The sequence below is a fragment of the Strix aluco genome, chromosome 14 (assembly GCF_031877795.1).
Source record: "Strix aluco isolate bStrAlu1 chromosome 14, bStrAlu1.hap1, whole genome shotgun sequence".
Classification (NCBI taxonomy): Eukaryota; Metazoa; Chordata; class Aves; order Strigiformes; family Strigidae; genus Strix; species Strix aluco.
Window position 1 is genome coordinate 635,492 of NC_133944.1, and position 19,856 is coordinate 655,347.

The 19,856-nt window shown below is 50.5% G+C and overlaps 1 protein-coding gene across 5 annotated transcripts in view; it reads right to left on the reverse strand.

The window, feature by feature from the left end:
- The window catches only part of ZFHX3 (zinc finger homeobox 3), a 671,960-nt gene that overhangs the window by 68,377 nt on the left and 583,727 nt on the right, over window positions 1-19,856 (reverse strand). For all 5 annotated transcript variants that reach the window (XM_074839587.1, XM_074839591.1, XM_074839589.1 and 2 more), the window contains one exon: window positions 7,472-7,703. In XM_074839587.1, the coding sequence (XP_074695688.1) occupies window positions 7,472-7,703 (232 nt within the window). The remainder of the gene's footprint in view (window positions 1-7,471; window positions 7,704-19,856) is intronic.

Sequence of the window (19,856 nt, forward strand, 5' to 3'; positions counted from 1 at the left end):
AGCGCTGTTCTCCTGCAGACTCTGTGCAAGTAATCTGCTTTGGGAAGTTTTTAATTGTTGTGTGCAATTAAGTCCCACAGAAAAGTGGAGAGAGGCTTACAAAAGCAAACTAATTATTCCTTTCTGAAACCCTCCATTACCTCTATCAGATGTAGGAGAGCAACAGGCATGTTTCTCCAGCATTAGCAATGACCACATTTTCTTTAATGAGACCAAGTGGAGGCGGCCATCAGATCTTAATAAATTTGAGTTATTTCAAGCAGGGAGAAATATCATTGGGCATTACCCATTTTCATTTCAGAAGTCTTAAAACTGGAACTTGAAGTTCCACTGGAAGTACAGAGCCTGCAATCATGAAAAGTCCACTCCAAAGGAGCGTCTCATGTCCCTGTTGCAACAAATTACGTGAATAATTACTCCATGCTTGATGACTGTGAATGAGGAATGCCTTGCATGGCTGCCCACTCTTCAAGGTGGGAAAAATAACAGGACAGTTCCCCTCATGGGAGGCTTCTGTGGAAGATCCCCTTCCCCTTTCTCCACTGCCTGTTCCACTCCATTTTACAGCTGGGCCGACCCCAATTCCCAAGTCCAGGGCACGGCCACAGAGAGAGGGGAGGAACTGGAAAGCCTGGATAGGAGAGAACGGAATTCAGAGAGCAACGCCTCTGCCTCGAGGAAGAAGGTAACGCACGCTGCGGGACTTCCAAGTCACAAATTTAAACTGATAAATGTGGCTGACATCAAGCCTCCCTCCTGCTAAATAGAAACTTTTTGTCTAAGAGAAACCTTTTCATACTGCAAACCACATCCTGAGTGTTTCATGAACAAATCTGCTCCCGATCACACGGGAACTTGCTTCCGTTCCCATTTACCATCACCTCTCTCCTGACGGCGATGCCTTTGCATCCCTGGTGCAGCTACAAAACTGCTTTTAAGAAAGAGGAACATTAGCAAAGTGTTTCATATGACTCAGAGTGAAAACAGAGGTGCAAGCACCATATGAGCATCCAGCTGTCTGCAAGAACCACAGGCAGAGCCAAGCGGAGTTTGGTAACTACTATTTTTAAACCACATGGGGTTTTCTCATCTGGCAACTGCTCCAGCTATACCTCAGTTCTGTTTACATGCTTGGTTTCATTAAAAATTCACATCCTGATTTCAGCCTGCAGTTTGCAGCCCTTCAGAAGGTCGAATACTGAAATACAAGGAAGACGCGGATGGATGGTGCACCCGCCTCTGCCCAGGGGACAGAGAGGGGAAAAGGGGGAGTCATGGGGTATCCCCTCCTCCTCCTCCCAGGGAGCTCTGGGAGCCAGCGGCTTTCAAGCGGTAACCAGAACAGAGCTTTCCAGTAAAGGTATTCCTCTAAATAATTGTAATCAACCTGCCTGGAGCAGGGCGAGAGGCGGGTCCCTCACTGGCCGAGCCAGCAGCATGGATGCCCCAGCAAGGCCGGGCAGGGGCAGATGGGCAGGCAGCGATGCTGCTGACGCCTGCTCCAGCCCCTTTCCTGCCCAAACAAAGGGGCTTTTGACTGCACTTGGCCGAGTTCAGCAACGGCTTCCAGGAAGCCTGCCCTCACCCTTCACACGCGAGGGCCCCAACAATGACTTTGTGTGCTGGAAGAAGATGGCTGCTAAGGATCTGGCAGAGATCAGCAGGATTGCTGAAACACTATGTCCACCACAGGGGACTGGATCTCTGCAGTGAGATGGGGAGACCGCGGCATCCCCTTGCAGTATGTGTCCAGCAAAGTAATTCTTCAAAAACTACGAGAGGTATCTCTGGCTGGCTTAGCCTGGTCTTAGGGGAACATTCCCATCTCCACAAGGACAAGGACGTCCTCCAGATGTATACAGTGCTAAGAAGAAAAATCTAGAGCTGCATTGAATAGAAGATACTCTTTTACTTTATTTTTAGCCTTCCTATGGATTTACACAGTAAGGAAATAAAGCTTTGTAAAATAGTCTACAGGATGACTCACAGAGTTGAGAAATGGTCAGCATTTCCCACTAAATATTACATGACTTTTCCACAAGTCATCTTATTCATCCCAAAAAGCTCTATAATGGCCTCCAGCACAACAGTAAAGATAACAAATTTTACTTTTTTGGGCTCACTTGCCACATTTTTTGTTGTTTTTTCAAAAGCATTCCCCACAGTCACGCAGACTGTGTCCAGACTGCAGTACTCAAACTGCCTCGGAGAGGGAGTGGGGGGAAGGCGCACGCCTTTCCTTGCTGTGCTCTGCCCCTCCTTGGACAACGCGGGGTGGTCTCCGCAGGGACCCTGGCACAGCTTGCTTGTACCAACACAACTCCTCGGCCATGCAAATTGTCCTCTGCATTTACACGTGCCAAAATCCCTGTTTCCCTCCGAAGACGCCAACAAATTCAGGACTCATGCGAGAGGATGATCAAAATGAAAATCCCGGGCATCATAAAACTCCAGGCGGTCTCCTGCCTCAGCTCCACCCAACCCTCTGGATCTCCTGCGGACACCAAGCACCAAGAGCTTCTGTCTGAGTGCAGGGGGCGAGCAGGGGCTGCACACACCCCCGGGCAACATCCCACCCCGGAGCTGCTGCTCCAGGCATGGCCGTTGGCGTTACACGGGGCTGCCTGCGCTTGATGCCTTCTAGAAGGAAACGCTTTCAAAGCCAGAATGAGAACTTGGTGCAGGTTGTTTCACTCTTATTTCTATCATTATCTAATGAGTCATAAGTGCATCCATCCCTACATCTTGAGAACGTTTTGTTTTTTATTATGGTTTTTTTTTTTTCTTCTCAAAACCCCCATCATTAAAAATCAATTAGCTTATGGGTAACGTTATACAGATGCTTCTGCAGCAAGGGGCTGACATCTGCAGTGGCAGCAGCCCAGATACTACAGCAATAGATGTCCAAAAATACCCCATAGAGGAAAGCAAACCCCCCCCGCCCCGTCAAGCCGTATTCTTTCTGATCAACAAAACAGCTGAACGTCCAGCCTGGGCCCACTTCCCTGTCTCCTGCATAATTAGCACACTTCTCAGAGCAAGCAGAAAAGTTTAATTGTCTTTAATTATCCAGTTCAAGAAGGATTGGGTTTCTTGCCTGATGTCCATATAATTTCCCTGCCAACGACTTCATCATCCCTTTACTGGAAGTGCAGTGCAGCTCCTCGAGCTCTCTTCCATAACAGACACAAAAGTTTCAGTGAAGGCTGCGCTGCTGGCACAAGCAGAAACAAAGGTCCTTGTGTCTACAAGGCTGTTGCTCAGGCTGCTGCATGTGTTTTCTGCGGGGGGGGAGGGAATGAGTTGCAACTAATGTGCAATCAAGAACCATCACAATTACAAATGTAAATGAACAGGCAATTGGCACTGACCTTTGCAGATTGTTAGAGGACTAATTAAGGTATGATCAGGCACTCTTTTCCAACAGATTGAGATGCATCTACACAAGCAAATATCTACACACCGCCCCAGAGACAGCAATGCTTCTTCCTACATGCTTGCACACACCAGTGAGTACCTACACACTGGCAGACACGGTGTTTAACCCCGGCACCTGCTCCCTGCAACAGGATGGAGCGGGAAGGGGCACGAGGCAACTCCTCTCCCTCGTCTACTCAGTCCCACTTCACCCAAGGCTGCAGTACAAGGGCTGATCTATCTCTCAGCCCTGTGACCAGCAGTTTTACGGAAAGCTGGGGTTGAGGAGATTGGCACAAGCTGGATGAAGTTAGGGAAAGAAAAAAGCAATAAAGAATCTCCCCGCATTTCTAGCAAAGCCACAAACGTCTCCATCAGCAGCAGGAGCGATGGTGGCTGCCGTCACGGCTGGCCCAGGGGTCTGCCTGGGAAGTAGCAGCACCCAGCTGTGCCCCTGCAACCCCTGGAAACCCCTTACGACACGATCCCTCCTGCCTGCTTGCTCTCGGTCACAGCACACCAGACCCAAGAGCGAAGAGAGGGACGATGTTTCACGCTACTGCCGAGGCAAACCAGGAGCTGGCCGCTCAGACCAGCGAGAGGATGGACCAGCACACGGAGGGAATGTTTTCTGCCAGCTCGGCCCTGCCTTGAGCACTTGCAGTTCTGCAGGGAGAGAGGACAGGCGCTAGTCAAGGTCCTGCTCAGGGCCCTGGCCTTGCCCGTCACTGGGTTTTGAGCATCTCCCAGGACAGGGACAACCTCCCCGGGCAGCCAGCCCAGGGCTGGGCCACCCTCCCAGGGAGGAGTTTTGCAGAAGGTACAAAAGCTGGGAGGACTGAAATGTTTTAAGAGTCCTCAGAAAGAGCAGTGATAACAAAGGGGGACTCACTTTGGAAAAAAATGCAAGCTGATACTGCACTTGTAGGGAAACTGAATTCACAACATTAACTAGATTAGATTAACTAGAAGGGGAAAGAGAATCACAGCGATGATTACCAGGGAGTAACAGCAGCATCAAAACCAATCACCGCGCTTGCAATGCAGCAAACCAGCAAGAAAGTCACTATCCCTTTGGGCCCCCTGACGGAGACGTGTCACAGATCAGAAAAGCACTTTCTGCTCAAGGTGTCTGAAACACAGGGAAGACTTTCTCGTGTTACCTGTTACCTCCAGAGACTCCTCATCAAAAGGCAGTGAGACAAGTCCACCCAGCTCTCAGAAAAGAACAATAAAAACAGGGACAGAGCTGAGACACCATTGTATTATAGAGGAGGGGGAAACGCAGCGAGCCAGCTGCAAAGCCCAAGAGCAGCCCTGCCTCGAAGGAAGAGCGTTTCCACGCCAGCAGCGTTGTGCTGGGAAGACCCGTGGGTGCAGCCTCACCGAGCAGCACGTGCTGCTCTCCTGAACAGTGTAACAGCCAAACATACTGGAAAAGTTTAAAACCAATAAAACTCAAACACATCAGAAGAGTGAATTTAAGCCTAGGTATATGTGTATTCCTGCTACACATTGCTGACACACAGAGCTACAGAAAAATAACAACAGCCAGCTAAATAATGAGTAACAGCAGCTTTTTATAATGCTGGAAGTTTAAACATCACAGAAAAAAAGGGAAGGATCAGCCTGTTTGAGGCAGGTCTTTTTACACATGAAGAAATTACACTGCATCAATCAAAGCTGAGATACAAATCGCTGTTGTGCCCTGAAAGAGGCTGAGCCTGTCCGTCGCGAGGAGCACCCCGGGGTGCTGGGCAGCGCCCCCTCCTGCACCTGACGTGCCTTCCCTCGGGATACGGCCTCAGCCCAGCCGCTGGCCTGGGGCGACACGGCCACCCTGCTTTAGAGCAGAGTTGATGTTCTGATCCCGTAACAGGATCAGGATAAATGGGAGCCGGAAGCTCCTGTTCCCCACACGGGGGTACCACAGTTTCCCACCCAAACCTGACCCCGTCACTGCAGGGACAACTGGACCAGTGCCTCGTGCCCGTGGCCGGCGTGGTGTGCCTGCTCAGTCTTGCTCAACAATGGGCTGGAAGAGTGGCTGAAATTAAATATCCCAGGTCAAAGCGACCTGCAAAACAGATCAGAGGTCCCGTTCCCCCCACCCCCCCCCCCCTTTGTATTCTACAGTCTTATCCTTGCTTGTATTTTTTAACCCTTGCAATAAAATAGGATAAAGAAATTCTTAGTGTCTTGTTTGCTGTCAGTTTTTGTTGAAGAACCAACAAGCTTAAAGGAAATTATCTCAAGCCATTTTAAAAAAGTCTAATATTTTTAAACCGAGATTTCCTTTCAGTGACTTGTCAAGACTTTTAGTTAAAAAAAAAATTACATTTTTTTTAAATGGTCAGTGAACCATTTTCCCTCTCAGCTAGTCAGCTTTTGCACTCTCAGTACCTGCAATGTCATAATCCTGGCGGACTACAGGGAAAGATAAGGTTTCTAAAGTAAAAGACAAGGTAAACAAAAAATTCTAAAGTAAACAAAGACTTTCAAGATTGTTCCATACATCACAAAAGGGCACAGATGGTTTCTTCTCTCTGTTCATTTCGCTTTTAAGAAAACTCACAAACCATACAACACTGGCCAGCATGTCCTTTCGAAATCCGACTGTTTTCCTACAGTGGAGCATGGCAGAGCAGCAGAACGCTGTAAGAGCTGCTGTCCCCTCTGGGATGGTGTGGCAGCCACAGCACGCTTCCACTGTCACCGTGACCTTTGGGAAAGCATGTTCCATGCCCTCGACTCCACTGGGCCTCTGAGTTCACGGATCGGTCACTCTTTTCCATGAGACTGAATTTAACTCTTAATGAAAAATTTCCCGTTTCACTTTTTGTCTGTTTTGCAAGTATTTCAGTTGCTTGTTACTAACACGCATAACAGCAATGCAACCCAGGTCTTAACTCAAGAGACATTTCTAAGACCCACACATATTCTCCTCCAGCTGGTGCTGCTTTCCTTCCTCTACGCCTTTAAGCTAAGATCACTTTCCACGTCTCTAATTGCAGAATGCTGGTTCCTCAGAGCACTTTTCTATAAGATTTAGCCATTTCAACAGCAGTCATGGAACAAAGTCCTGCTTGAAGCTGAGTGGAGGGTTGTGAAGGTTTTTGCTGGCATCCCCCCAGCTCCAGCATCTTCCCATTCCTGACAGCACATGCACCAGCTGACTCGGGCAGGCTCTCCTCCTCCTCCCTCCAAGAGGGCTTCATGAGATCTTGCTTTCTCCTAACATAAAAAAGTTCTTAACCCTTTAAATGATTAAACAAAGTACAATTCCTGTTCTGCCCAGCCTAGCTGTCCCCTTTCAGGCACATTTTCTCTTGCTAGATTCACAGCCGCAATCCCTTTCCTATTATCTGTCCTTCCTGTATTGAGTAAGCTCCATCCAAACCTATCTGCCTTGTCAAGAGAAGACACGGAAAACAGATGAACACTCGCCCCCTCTCCTGCCCACCCCTTTCAACCAGCTTCTCCTCCCGATCCGGTGTAGCTGAAATATTAGAAATCAGTAACAAGCTGGGACAGGTTTGCACCGGTACTCAAGACATCACTTGACACATTGCAAAGTACCTACAAGAAGTACAGTACACTGGTTTGTTAGAGTTAGCCGAATGTGATGGTCTCTGCAGACACTCATACAATATTCCACTGTTTCAGACACTAACCTGAACAAACATACCCACTTCTACGTGTCCAACCTGCGTTTAGCCCCACTGGAACAGAGGGGGCCACTTACAAGCACGACATGAAGCACGTGTAAGGACTTGGTGCTTCAGAGCCACCACCCCCCAGCCCCGTGAGGCGGAGCCGTGCTGGACGCTGCCCTGCCGGTACTATGGGGTCTTGTCCCGCCTCAGGGCAGCCAGGACTTCCTTAACATGTTAGGGATCAGCAATCAGCGTCATCCCCACAGCAAGGAAGAGAAACAAGAAAGTCACCGAGCTTGCCAGGGAACGGCACAGGGGGTCTGATGCTGCTCGTCACATCCTGGGACACAGAGGAGTCAAGAGCCCGACCCCATGCACGCGAGGGCGGCCGCACTCACCCGCCTCAGCAGCTGGACACTTGCGGATGGTGAAGATCTGTCCCAGGTCTTCCTCTTCTTCAGGGAGACCCTTCTGGAGGCGCTGCAGCTTCCGTAGGCTTTCACTCCGCTGGTGTTTCATGGAGCGCACGTGCTGGATGAGGTTCAGCTTGGCCTTGGTGGAGTAGTTACAGAGGACACAGTGGTAATAGCAGCTTTCGCCCTCAACCCCGCTCTCGTGATGCTGAAGGTGCTGTGAAGAACAAAGTAGAGAGATGTGAATTCCCTTTATCATCTCCAGTCTCCCCGGGTTAGTCCACTGTGAACTGCTAAAAGCCACCTGGGAATTAAGTAAGAAACCACATTTTGACAAAGACACAGTAAGATCAAGCCTGTTTATTCTCAAGGTAGCACACACTCTCCTGCTTAGAAGCAGGAAAAACATAACACGCTGAAATGAGCACAGAAGCGAAATCGAGATAGGCAAGATCATCTCCTTCAGTGAAAGAAAATACCAGATCCAACATTAACAACTATTCACGACCTACGCATGGCTAATTCTTTCATATTTAAAGCTTATCCTGGGAGGGGATCCAACTTCATGTCAAACAGATAAAATTAAATTTGATAAATTCTCACTGAAAACTAAGAAGAATAAAACCAAAGCAATCCTAGAACACAACGAACCCGTCAGATCAAGAGGACCTGGAACAGCGTATGGAAGCGGAGCGCAGAGCGTGTGCCACCCTATCCATCACCCAGCACTCCGTTCCCTGGCATCTCGGGTTTACTCCCTTGGAACTGGAAGAAAGCCACAGCCTGGCCTGAAAGATGGCCATGACAGCGATCCAGACTGAAAAGCCAACAGGGAGCGTGCAGCTGGGTATCACCACAAGAGGTTAGCGCTTGGGAAAAAAAATCTTGTCACCCTCTGAAGCTGCGCTACCGCTGTATTAGCTAATTCAAGAGCATTATACCTTGATTATTTGACAAAAAATCTATCAACCGTCTGGCACAGAGGTCCATGCAGCTAGGGAAACGAATAGCTATTTTATGTCATGGATCCCAAGGATGCTGCAATTATTTCTCAAAACCAGAGGGAAGAACTCACTGCTTGCAGCTATGTTGGCTGCCACGGCACAGCCACTCTCCGTTCAGTTTGGGCAGCGCCAGGGCTGAGAGCTCATGGTAACCTTCCCAATTCCCACAGTAAGTGAGGAAAAATGGATACCAAAGTCAAATGACATGAAAGAATCCTCAGTGAACGCCACTTAGCGTCTCCACCACACGCCTACGGTTCAGCTAAGCAATAATCCCTGCCAGCTCCTGCCGTCCAACCTCAAGACCTCTTTTTCTCTTCTGGGTCATCTCACGAGACTCTTTCCTCACCACGCACTTCGCCCAAGGCACACGATTTGGACAGGATCTCAAGGTTTGTCAATCAAAATATTGCCTACGTGCAGCCAGGACCTTCTGGTAAAAATTCTGATGTGTATTATCTCAGTTACAGCTAAGATAAGATTAAAGACACATATTACCCAGCACTGTGTGCTTAGCTAACACGGAGGAAGGAGAGCCCTCTGAGTCTAGGAATGATTAAAAATAGGATAGGAGCTGATGCTGAGGCTTCTGATTGGAAGAGCGAGGGAAGAGAATAAATGTATTCTAGATCTGGCTAATTAGACTAGCCTCTTTTGGGATCGCGATGTATTTAATTAAATTCACTGTAATATTTGAAGAATCCACTAGGGCACTAATCCCACTGGTGCCCTCAAAAGATTTTTTGCTGTTTTCCCTCATAAGAACTTCTTCTTCCTCTCATTTCTATTGTTTGCATGCATTACCCTCTTCCTGAGCCAGAAAAAGAGAAATGGCTTAAGACATAAAAAGCTAAGGTTAGCGAGCCAGTCACAGGAGCCATGCGACTGGCTTGCATGGCCTGGCTTAGCCAGCCTTGCCCTGCCCTGCTTAGACCTGATCTCGGCAACAAAACCTCCCTGCCGCCCCGCCTTGCCGCAGGCCGGGGGTCTGGCTCCAGGAGACGTACAGCAAACCCCGTCTTCCACCCACAGAGAGGGGTGTCGGGGAAGCCCCCAGCCTACAGACACCGCGGCCAAGCTCGGGAAGTGCCAACAGGCTCAGCAGCAGCTTCTGCGAGAAGGCAGAGCAAACCCCTAGTGAGCAATTAGAGAAAAATCTGGTCACAGGTTCAAGGAAATATTAAGGACATGGTCTCTGTGGGAACCAGAGGCACAGTCTGTACAACTCTCATTTAAAAGGGGATTTTAGGAAAACATCGGCTTTAAACAGTTTTAAGAAACGTGTCTCATTTTCTGCTCTTCTTTTGCTCCCACTCCAAATATCCCTTGTGCGTTGTTCAGCTTCACCTGCCTGTCGTGCAGGAGGAGTCAAGACCTGAGAGTGCCAACACCACCAAATCTGCCCTGGACACGGTGCGACATCGCCCGCCTACCTCCGATTGCCGTCAGTCCTCCGACAGAGGAGAGGAGCAGGCCAGAAGAAGACAATGTGATGGATGAGCAAGCACTAGCTGTGAGTTGCTGGGAGTGATGAAATGCTGGACAAGCACGTGTAGTTATTGTCCATCATACTGCTAAGCTTTCCCCTTGTGAGAATTTACCCGTATCACAGAAAACAAATTCAAAATATTAAACCAGAACCTTGTTAGAAGACAAATCAACTTGAAAATCAAAGGAATATATTGTTCCTAGGAAAACCAACCAACTTCTGTCAGAGAACATTGATTTCTGCAAGTCTGGGGGGGTGTTCGCCCCCTCCCTCTCAACGATAGGAAACTTCCAACATCTGGTTCTTCACGCATGGCATGCAAAATATTGATCAGGTTTAGTCAAAGCTCCACTTTAAATCAGAAACAGACAGAGGAACGCTCTGATGGAAACCATACGGCTCAGGAGTGCAGCTTCCCGGGGGATGTGGGCTGTTCCTGTACGTACACTAACCGCAGCACAACACCTATTCCTATGCACAAATCAAACCAAATCCAGCCCATTCCATCCAGGAAGCGCTGGGGTCTCCGGGCAAAGCTGCGCTCTCACTCTGCGGCACAGGGATTAGCGCGGGAGGATCCTGAGCAGAGGCCTCATCTCCTCCATGTGCTGTAAGCAGGGGTGCAGCCCCTGCCCCGACCTTGCCCACAGCCCTGCCCCGTGGAACACCAGTCCCTCACCAGGTTTGGCAATTTTGTCTCAACACCCAGAGCTGTCCGCTGCCCTGCGCGTCCCAGGGCGGCCTCCCCAGGCACAGCCACGCGGGAGCAGGACGGTGAACAAACCCCCTGGGCCAGGGAACAGCCGCTGGGGAGCGCAGCCGGCCTGGCCCCACGAAGCCCACGCTGCCAACCACTGCCCCACCGGCGGCCGGAGCCTCTCCTTCAGCTTCTCGCAAGGGAAATGCCATTTCAGGGGGATTCCGTACCAAACCGCACTCGCGCCAGCAGCCAGGACAGCTTCAGTCCTGCCCACACGATCTGCCCAATGAGTGTTTTGGGCCGGTTTAGGGAGTATTGCCTAACGACCTCCCCCTTCCCCTGGGTTCGGCTCCAAGAAGTTGGCATGTTCAGAGGGTCTGAACATGAAGACAGTTTAAACAAGCAAGACAAAAATCACACCTTGCGCTTACACACTGTGCAGGGTGCAGGGGGCCAGCTGACAGCAGCCAGTCCCTTGGGGGATCGCACTGTGCACTGCCCCCGGCCCCCAAACGTGAGAGGAGGGCGAGGGAGGCAACTGCACACGGCTGTGCTCAGGCCAGCGCTGCCCCCAGCCCCCCAGCGTGGCCACCGTGAGGGCAGGGCAAGGGCAGGGGAGGCACCTGCGCGAGCACCAGCGACGCATGCGCTGAGATGAGGTGGCCCACACTGGGCCGATGGACCAGCTTTCCAGCCCTCGCTCTCTGACACCTGGCTTGGAATTGTTTTCTTCTAATAAACAATAGCATAATAAACGTTCACAGTGTATGACTATGGAAATCTAATTTTTAAACACAGCGAGGAATGACACTATATTCAGTTTTTCTTTCTCTCCACCTCCATCCTTCACATACCACGAACTTTGTTTATTTTACCACCTATCTTTTCCCCATCTAGCACTGCCTCACCCACAGTATTTTTCAATAATCACGGCATTTAATGCGAGAGCTGTATTCATCTGTCTGACTGCAGGCAGTCCTCCTCGCCCCCATGCCACGCACTCAGACCACGTTCTTGGGTGATGAGACTGTTGTAACCAGGACTGCGGATCCGTGTTGCTGCCTTTGCACAAGTGATGAACTCTCAAGCTGAATAACTGTAGGTGTTCCTGTAGCTAATGCTCACCATTTAATCTGATTTCTAAAATCTTTTGTATGTCTTAAATTTTAAAAGCTGTTAAATCTGTATCTGCTCAAAACCTCTTCTGAATTAAGTTTATCACAGACACCATGTAGAGCCAGATTCCTACAGTAACATGAGCATATAACCCTCCCTATGGTGTTCTGCTGCCAGAAGGCACAATGTTATTTTCCAAACCCCATTTGCCATGTTTAGTGGGTCAGATGCTGTTCTGGGGGATGTATGAACTGTAACCCTAGCTCACTAGGGAGACGCAGTAACCACTTTAAACTATCTCGTGCTTTTGATGTTTATTATTCATTAGAAAAAAAGCCCAATTTCTATGCAATCTTAACTTCACCTTGTACAAAGCTTCCCCTCTGGAGGGCCCTAAAAGCTGCTCAGGATGAGCCCACACCAACAACTGTGGGAATCTCACAAGCCCGTGATCTGCAAGCCATGAGATCCCACCTCCACCCATCCTCAGACAGTCTTGGTACAAAAAGCAGTAGAACACGTGAGAAAACTCTCTGCAGGCTCAAGGATGGACCCCTTCTTCTGCAGGCCTCAAAAAGACAACAAGCAGTAGAAAGAAACTCCACAACTGCCCCCAACGACAAGCAGCCTGAGCTCTCCTGCTCTTCGCTGGCACACAAGGATCTCCTGCGCATACCAGGGTGTCCGTAGGCAGGAAAAGCAGGTGAAGTAACAGGCCTGCAGGCCAAAACCTAAGGGGGGAAATAATCTCATGAACTCTATGCAGCAAGCAGAGAACCAGCACTAAGGAAAAGAAGCCCCTTCTTCCGCAGCAGCAGGACCACCAGCCGCAGCAGTGACCCCGGCCTCAAACAGGGCTAACGGGGACAGGCAAAGCCAGCCCACCGCTCCCTTCTTCACACAAACACCCTTCTTGCTTACACGGGTAACTGACAAAACAATCCAGAGAAATCTCTTCCAAATCACTTTTGATCACTTTCTCCAGCTCTCACAAACAATCCTGCCACAAAATCAGAGGCCACTCAACTACCAAGAGCTTTTATCAGAAGTTTTCAGTCCTGAACATCTTTGGAGGAAGTTTTTTCCACATGTAACACTCTTCTTACCACTGAGCTCAGCATGATGTCTGCTCTGTTAGAATGGGTAAAATGAGTAGTGATTTTAAAGAACTGACAGGTGCAGCTGAGGAAGGGGCCAAAAAGCTGCTGGAGGGCTACAAAACATGCAAGGGAGCACCACTGCAGACTCGCACCACTGCTCCTCCTGCAAGCACCTACGGCTGCCCAGGCCCAGCACCCAGACCCAGAGGCAGTGGGAGCCCTGTTCAGCCCCCGGAACCCGGGGAGCACCACAGAGGTTAGGCGGGACTCTGAACCACACACGGTAACTGTGAAAGCCAACACCAGCACACCCTCCCGCCTTCAGGAGGAGGTGTTGGAGGCATGCCAGCCCTAGGAGCACATCCTCAGCACAGAAGGATGCCCAGGGATTGACTCTTCCTCAGGGGGAAGCCAGACACGGGTAATTAGTAACAGGCTTGGTAGAAAACATTCCACACGCCAGCAAGAACGGTGCCTGTGACAAGGCACTCCCGGAGTGCTGATGAGCCGCGACCCTTACACCAGAGCTGGAGAGGAGGCCACAGGTCGTCGTGGAAAGGGACCAGACCCCGCAGCAGGCCTCAGAGGCGTCTCCTGGCCCCTGTGTGCCTCTGATCTGCTGCACGAGATAAATCACACAATCCTGGAAGAGAGTTTTAATGAAAGTCATGTGGATGCAGCTGTCTGATCCTGGTCTGTTCCAAGTATTCCATAAAAGTCAGAGCTGGCCCATCCGTCTTGCTCTCCTTTCACACCTGCAGCCCTGGCTGGAATTTCCTGGAGCTGAGGGAGACGGCGGAGGCGGCCCGCAGCGAGAACACATGCTGGCTATGCGCTGGAAAGGCTGGTGCGCCTGCAGACCCCCCGGCCCAGATGTTCTGAAAGGAGGAAAAAATTGATTCTCCATACAGCAGGTTCAAAAGATGAACTTACGCTCTTTTGTATTCCACCAACGTCCTGCAACTGTTTACTGCTTCTGAAGAGGCAGCGTTACAAAACCCTTCCCTCCTCCCAGCCTCCCTGGCTCCTTGCACAACAGCTCCTTCCTGCAGCTCGCTGACCGTGGAGTTCAGACGCGTGTGCCCACAAGCTTTTGTCGTTTAGTTTGTGGTAACTGGAACGGCCCAATGGTGAGCATCACTCTCGCTTCCAGCTCAAGCTTCCTCACTATCACCCAAGCCCTTAAAAATACCACCACAAGATGAGGACAAGGAGACTTTCACAGACTTACAGAATGGCTGGGGCTGGAAAGCAGCTTAAAGCCCATCCAGTCCCACCCCCCTGCCCTGGGCAGAGACACCTTCCACTAGCCCAGGTTGTCCAAAGCCCCATCCAACCTGGCCTTGAACCCTTCCAGGGAGGGGGCAGCCACAGCTTCTCTGGGCAACCTGTGCTAGGGCCTCACCACCCTCACAGGGAAGAATTTCTTCCACGGTTGGCTTTCTGGGCTGCCAGCGCATGTTGCTGGCTCAGGTTGAGCTTCTTGTCAGCTAACACCCCTCAAGTCCTTCTCTTGGGGCTGCTCTCCATCCACTCCTCGCCCAGCCTGGATTTGTGCTTGGGATTGCCCTGACCCATGGGCAGGACCTTGCCCTTGACCTTGTTGAACTCCATGAGGTTTGCACGTCCCCCCTCTCCAGACTGTCCAGGTCCCTCTGGATGGCACATCCCTTCCCTCCAGTGCGTCACCGCACCTCACAGCTTGGTGTCAGTGGGGAACTTGCTGAAGGTGCCTCGATCCCACTGTTCATGTCCCCAAAGATGTTAAACAGCACCAGTCCCAACCCTGACCCCTGAAGACGCCGCTCGTCACTGCTCTCTGCTTGGACATGGAGCCGTTGACCACAACTCTTTGAGTGCCACCATCCAGCCAATTCCTTATCCACCATCATCCGTCTGTCCATCTGTCAAATCCATCTCTCTCCAGTTTAGAGACAAGGATGCGGTGCAGGACAGAGTCAGATGCTTTGCACAAGTCCAGGTAGATGACGTCAGTTGCTCTTCCCTGATCCACCAGCGCTGTGACCCCACTGCTGAAGGCCACCAGATTTGTCAGGCAGGATTTGCCCTTAGTGAAGCCATGTTGGCTGTCTCCAGTCACCTCCTTATTTTCCACGTACCTTAGCACAGTTGGAGGATCTGCTCCACGATCCTGCCAGGCACAGAGGTGAGACTGACTGGCCTGTAGTTGACCTTTGCAAAACAAACCTGGATTCTGATTTACTTTTTGGTTTCTGATCTTTATTTTTCTTTCCAAAAGGCTGGAAATGTAGCACGCCGTACTTGATGCAAGTCCCACGGAAAGGCTTAAGAATAGCACCAACTGCCCCCATTAACAGCCAGTCCCTTCACTCCCTGTTCCAAATCTGTATTTTCTGTGCTCTCCAACCCTGCCTGGCGTGAAGCGGACGCTGCCAGTATCACCACGGGGCCAGCGCAGACACTGTGAGCCGCAGGCAGGCAGGCATGGAGCTGCTGAGCGGAACATGGCTGCGCAGAGCCCCGACCGTCACACAAGTCCCTGACCACAACGCTGCGAAGTGGGAGGGAAGCAAGAGCAAGGACTTTCCTCAAAGAGGAGCCCAGCAGCAACACACAGAGCAGCCAAGCAGAGACCTGCCATACCAGGGGAAGGGTCAGTAATAATGTACAAGGCACAGAAATTCTAGGCAGCTCCAAGAACAGCTGATCACCCTGGCGTGTGGGACGGGAGGTGTCCCCAAGGGCTCCCACCCAGGTAGAGGCTGGGGGCTACAGATACTCTCCCTGCTGGCCATGAGGCTTCTGCGTGCTGAAACGCTTTTGGATTTCCCCATAAATGACCCCAAGAGCCACCCAGCAAACTGGTTTTGCTCCACCAGCCCTTGAAGTCTCATTAAAAGCCAAATATTGCTCAGCCTAAAGATGGAGAGCTCAGCATGGATTTTACTGAACGTTAAATCAACCAGCAAGCGTAGCCAGCAAACTCTGTGGCACTTTAACTTTAAATAATGCAATAATTATTGAATTTCCTTTTTATAACCGAAGTGCTGGAATGTAAACAATGGGGCTGTAATTGCAGGAAGGGGGGATCAATAGAGGCAATCGTTTTCAGCCATGTTAATTGTAAATACAATTGCTCCAAGATGTCAGCCTCGTTCTTCTCGCTCCCAGAATCATCCTAACGGATGACAGAGTCCAACTTTCCCATTACAGCTGTTCGTTCCTTTAAGAGGTTCTCAATCAGGTCTGATCAATCTGTCAAGATAATGCATGGAGTAAGTAAGACTCTTCCAAACACAAGCTCCCAATCAATAGCCCGGACCTGCTTAATGAGGAGGGGCTAAAGCCCAGAGGGAGGCAACAGTCCCAGCTTCTGCTCAGCTCTGGCAGCTAACTTCTTCATGGGGCCTTGCTAAGCTGATCAGCTCTTAACGAGGACATTGTTTATGCAGACTGTGATGAGCAGCATCCCCGCATATTCAGAGTCCCCCAGGGTCAGTGGGCAAAAACTGACAGAGATTAACAGGAAACAAGAGCCAAGAAAGGTTGAACTTGTATTCACACTCCTCACCACCACCTTTTTAATCACGCAATAGACCTGGAAGTACTAATAAATCATCCATTAGAAGAGATCCCCAAAGATGAAAATCTGTGCGGGACCACTGGAAGTCTAAGAGCATCACCAAGATTCCTCCCATGCACTCGAGGAAGGACAAAGGCCGCGGCGAAGCCCGTGCTTGCCCAGCGATGCCAGCCATCCCCTCCCAGAGCCAGAGAGGCACTGACGGGCCGCAGGACGCACGACAGCACGGGAGGGAAGGTGGGGATGGCCAAGGGAGCCGTCGGGAACGCCATTCTCCACCTGGATTGTTTAATTTTGGTACCCAGGGTACACCCCTTTGTGCAGCGGGACACGATGCAACCGAGCAGCCAAGAAAGGGAGAAGAGAGACAGGTCTGGGTGCACCTGGGGTCCTTCCCAGAGCCCTGAAACTTTCTTTCCTCCCACTGCTGCGTTACAAGAGCTGCAGTCACAACAGATCTGTTCTTGGGCAACCGCAACTTCAGAGAATTTTCCAGATCCCTGAAATCTTCACAGCTCTCCCCAGGGAGGCACAGGCGTAAGCGCTGCTATATGTGGAGATGAATTCAGGAGTGTGTGTATTGATCTTGCTAATTATAGTGATAAAAACAAAGCACAATTGAGAGTACATTTCCTATCAGCTGTTCTGAAAAGTGCTGCCCTCAACCTCGCGTGCTCCGGCCACGGCTCCCACTGCGAGACCCACAGCAGCCCTGCGAGCCTGCAAGGGCATCTACTGCTACTCACCAGCGCACCTCTGCCAAACACAAACCCGATAAACTCCACAGGAAGTGCACTCTGCTGGTACAAACGAGGGACGTGAGGGACGTCAGCCGTGAGCCGAGCTTCACGCAGCAGTTTCTGCAGAGCAGCACAGTGGTTTGGTGTCAGTGGAGCTCGTCCTGCAAGCCTTACAAGTTAACCAAAACTTGTGAGTTAACCAAAACCGGAATTGATGACATTCTGCCCCTCAGGAAAATGTACAGTTTTGTCACTTTGTATTTTCCATGGATGTTGTCATCCCTGGAGAAACACGACAGAAAAGCTGTACTTTGCTTTTAAAAGCAGCGTCTGCAAAGTACTGTATGGACAGCAACAGGATGGAGTTGCAAAAACAACAAAATTCTTGCCACCACTAAGCAACACCACTGAGGAGGAGGAGGACAGGTCCTTCAGGCTGCTCCTTCCTCGGTGCTGGTGACAGCCAAGAGCTGAGGAATTTGGGGAGCCTTGTCTTTCTCAGGGTTAGAAAAAGAAATAGGAAAAGAACAGCCGAATGTGAAGACAAGACAGTAACCAAAAGCAGGCTCAACAATCCCACTACCCGGTTGTTTTTCTTTTTTTAACGTATTGTGTACATATAATTGAAATTAATAAGTTCAGTGTGAGTTGTTAAGCTGTGAACACTCAGGTGAACTAGAACAGCCTGCGAATATGGAAAATCACTGGATAAAAGGCAAATTATATAATAAAAAGGGCTGGGGGGAACCTGAAAAGACAGCAGGATAAAAATCTGTTGTCCATATTGTAATTATATGGCTGTTGAGTGATTGAAAAAGGCTTTCCATAACACAGAACAAGACTAGGACTATCCGTACAGGTGATGTATTATTTCCTCCAGCAGCGATAGGAATGATCCATATGTTACGCTGCGAGGGATCTCTGAGGAGGCTCCTCTGCGTGTTCGAAGGCACAGCACGTAACACACACTTGGTCTGGTGGCGTGAAGGCCGGCTCAGACATAAAACAACTACCCAAAACCCTCTGTGTATGTGCGGAGTCTGCTTTAAGAATCTAAATTAAAATGGTATTTTTTTTCCCCCCATATTGTGTCTGTTGGAAAAGAAACCACAGGTCTCTGAAGGAAAAGCTTGAGGACCACTTCGCACCCGCTGTGCTCCTCGCCATGGCCCGAAGCCAAGAGGCGTCCACGGGCGCCGGGGAGGGGCACAAGGACACCCCTGCAATGACGGGTGTCCCCGGTGAGGAGCTGCTGCCTTCACCCTGAGGGCAGCCGGCTCTCGGCATGTAGACAGACAGAGGAGAGGCCGGACGCCCCTCCGGCGAGCCCTCCGCCATTCCCTGCACGTTCTGGCCAGGCCCCTGGAGCCCAGGGCCTGCCGCCGGCCGCAAGCAGCCAGCCCGAGGAAGGCCGCGGGAGAGGGTCCTGCCCCAGGTGCGGTGGGACCAGGCAGGACAGGAGGGTTCTGCCACTGCCGCCCCACGGGCAGCACTCCCCGGACACGCGCAGCGAGGGACCGGTGTAATAACGCTCCGTAAAACCGTGTGGGAAATTGAACCAGCCACAGAAAACCACACTGAGTTCACGTTATTTAATAAAATACTACAGACACAGATTAACTTCCCTTGCCCAGTATTTATTGTTTCATCTATCTCTAGAGAAGTTACAAGCGCTATGATAGACTGAAGATTTCCTTGTTTTCATATAGCTTCTTTATAACTTCCTACAGCAATGTACCACATTGAATCCCAACAGATAACCATACAATAACAACAATACACAAGACAATTTTTTAATCCTCTCCATAAATCGAAGAATATCAATATCGAAGAGATGGATGACACAACCTCCCCTCACAGAAGCCAACAAGGATGCATTCAGGAACAACAGACCAAGCTCATCCTTCGTTCACAGCCCTCACAGAGAAACATTTGTGAGAAATGATTTCCACTTTCTCCAATCAACCAGAGGACTCCATGCAACGTGAACGCCCAAACTCTGTCCTCCTGCCTCACCAGAGCACCCCTGCGACACAGAAACATGTACCCCTGGACACAAAACCATCAGCCCTTCCAAAACTCCACCTGCTGTGGCATACGGTGGCACCTCCTCAGCAGGCAGGTCATCGGGACCACCACCAGGCTCTGCTCTGCTCTGCTCCCTCCTCCAGCAGCCCACAGAGCACCAGCCTTCCCTTCAGCCAACGCTCCTGACCGAGCCCTGCTTACGGGGTCAGCCCAGGACACAGACGAGGCCCCATCTGCGCTCTGGGACACGGTAAGAGCTGCCACAGCAAAAGGGAAGCTGGACGGCAGCGGTGGTGGCGTAGCTGTGACGGCCTGAGGATGCAGGAGTTTTCAAGAGCAGGTGGTACAGGAGGAGGGAGAACCAAAAGAAGGGTCGGTGAATGAATACGACAGAGAAGGAAAGCAGAAAGAGGGAATATATAATATTCCTTGCATCTTAAAGGTGAAATGAAAAGCTGTAGAGCAAGACTAAGCCAGTGAAGCCCTCCCATCAGAGCAGCCCTTCCTCAGAGGTGTAGCCTGCCGGGCTGGACACCAAGCCGGACAGCCGAGGCTGCAACCTCTGATGCAGTTGTTGGGGTTGGGGTGTACTGGTGCACAAGGACAGGAGCACCACCTGATTCCAGGC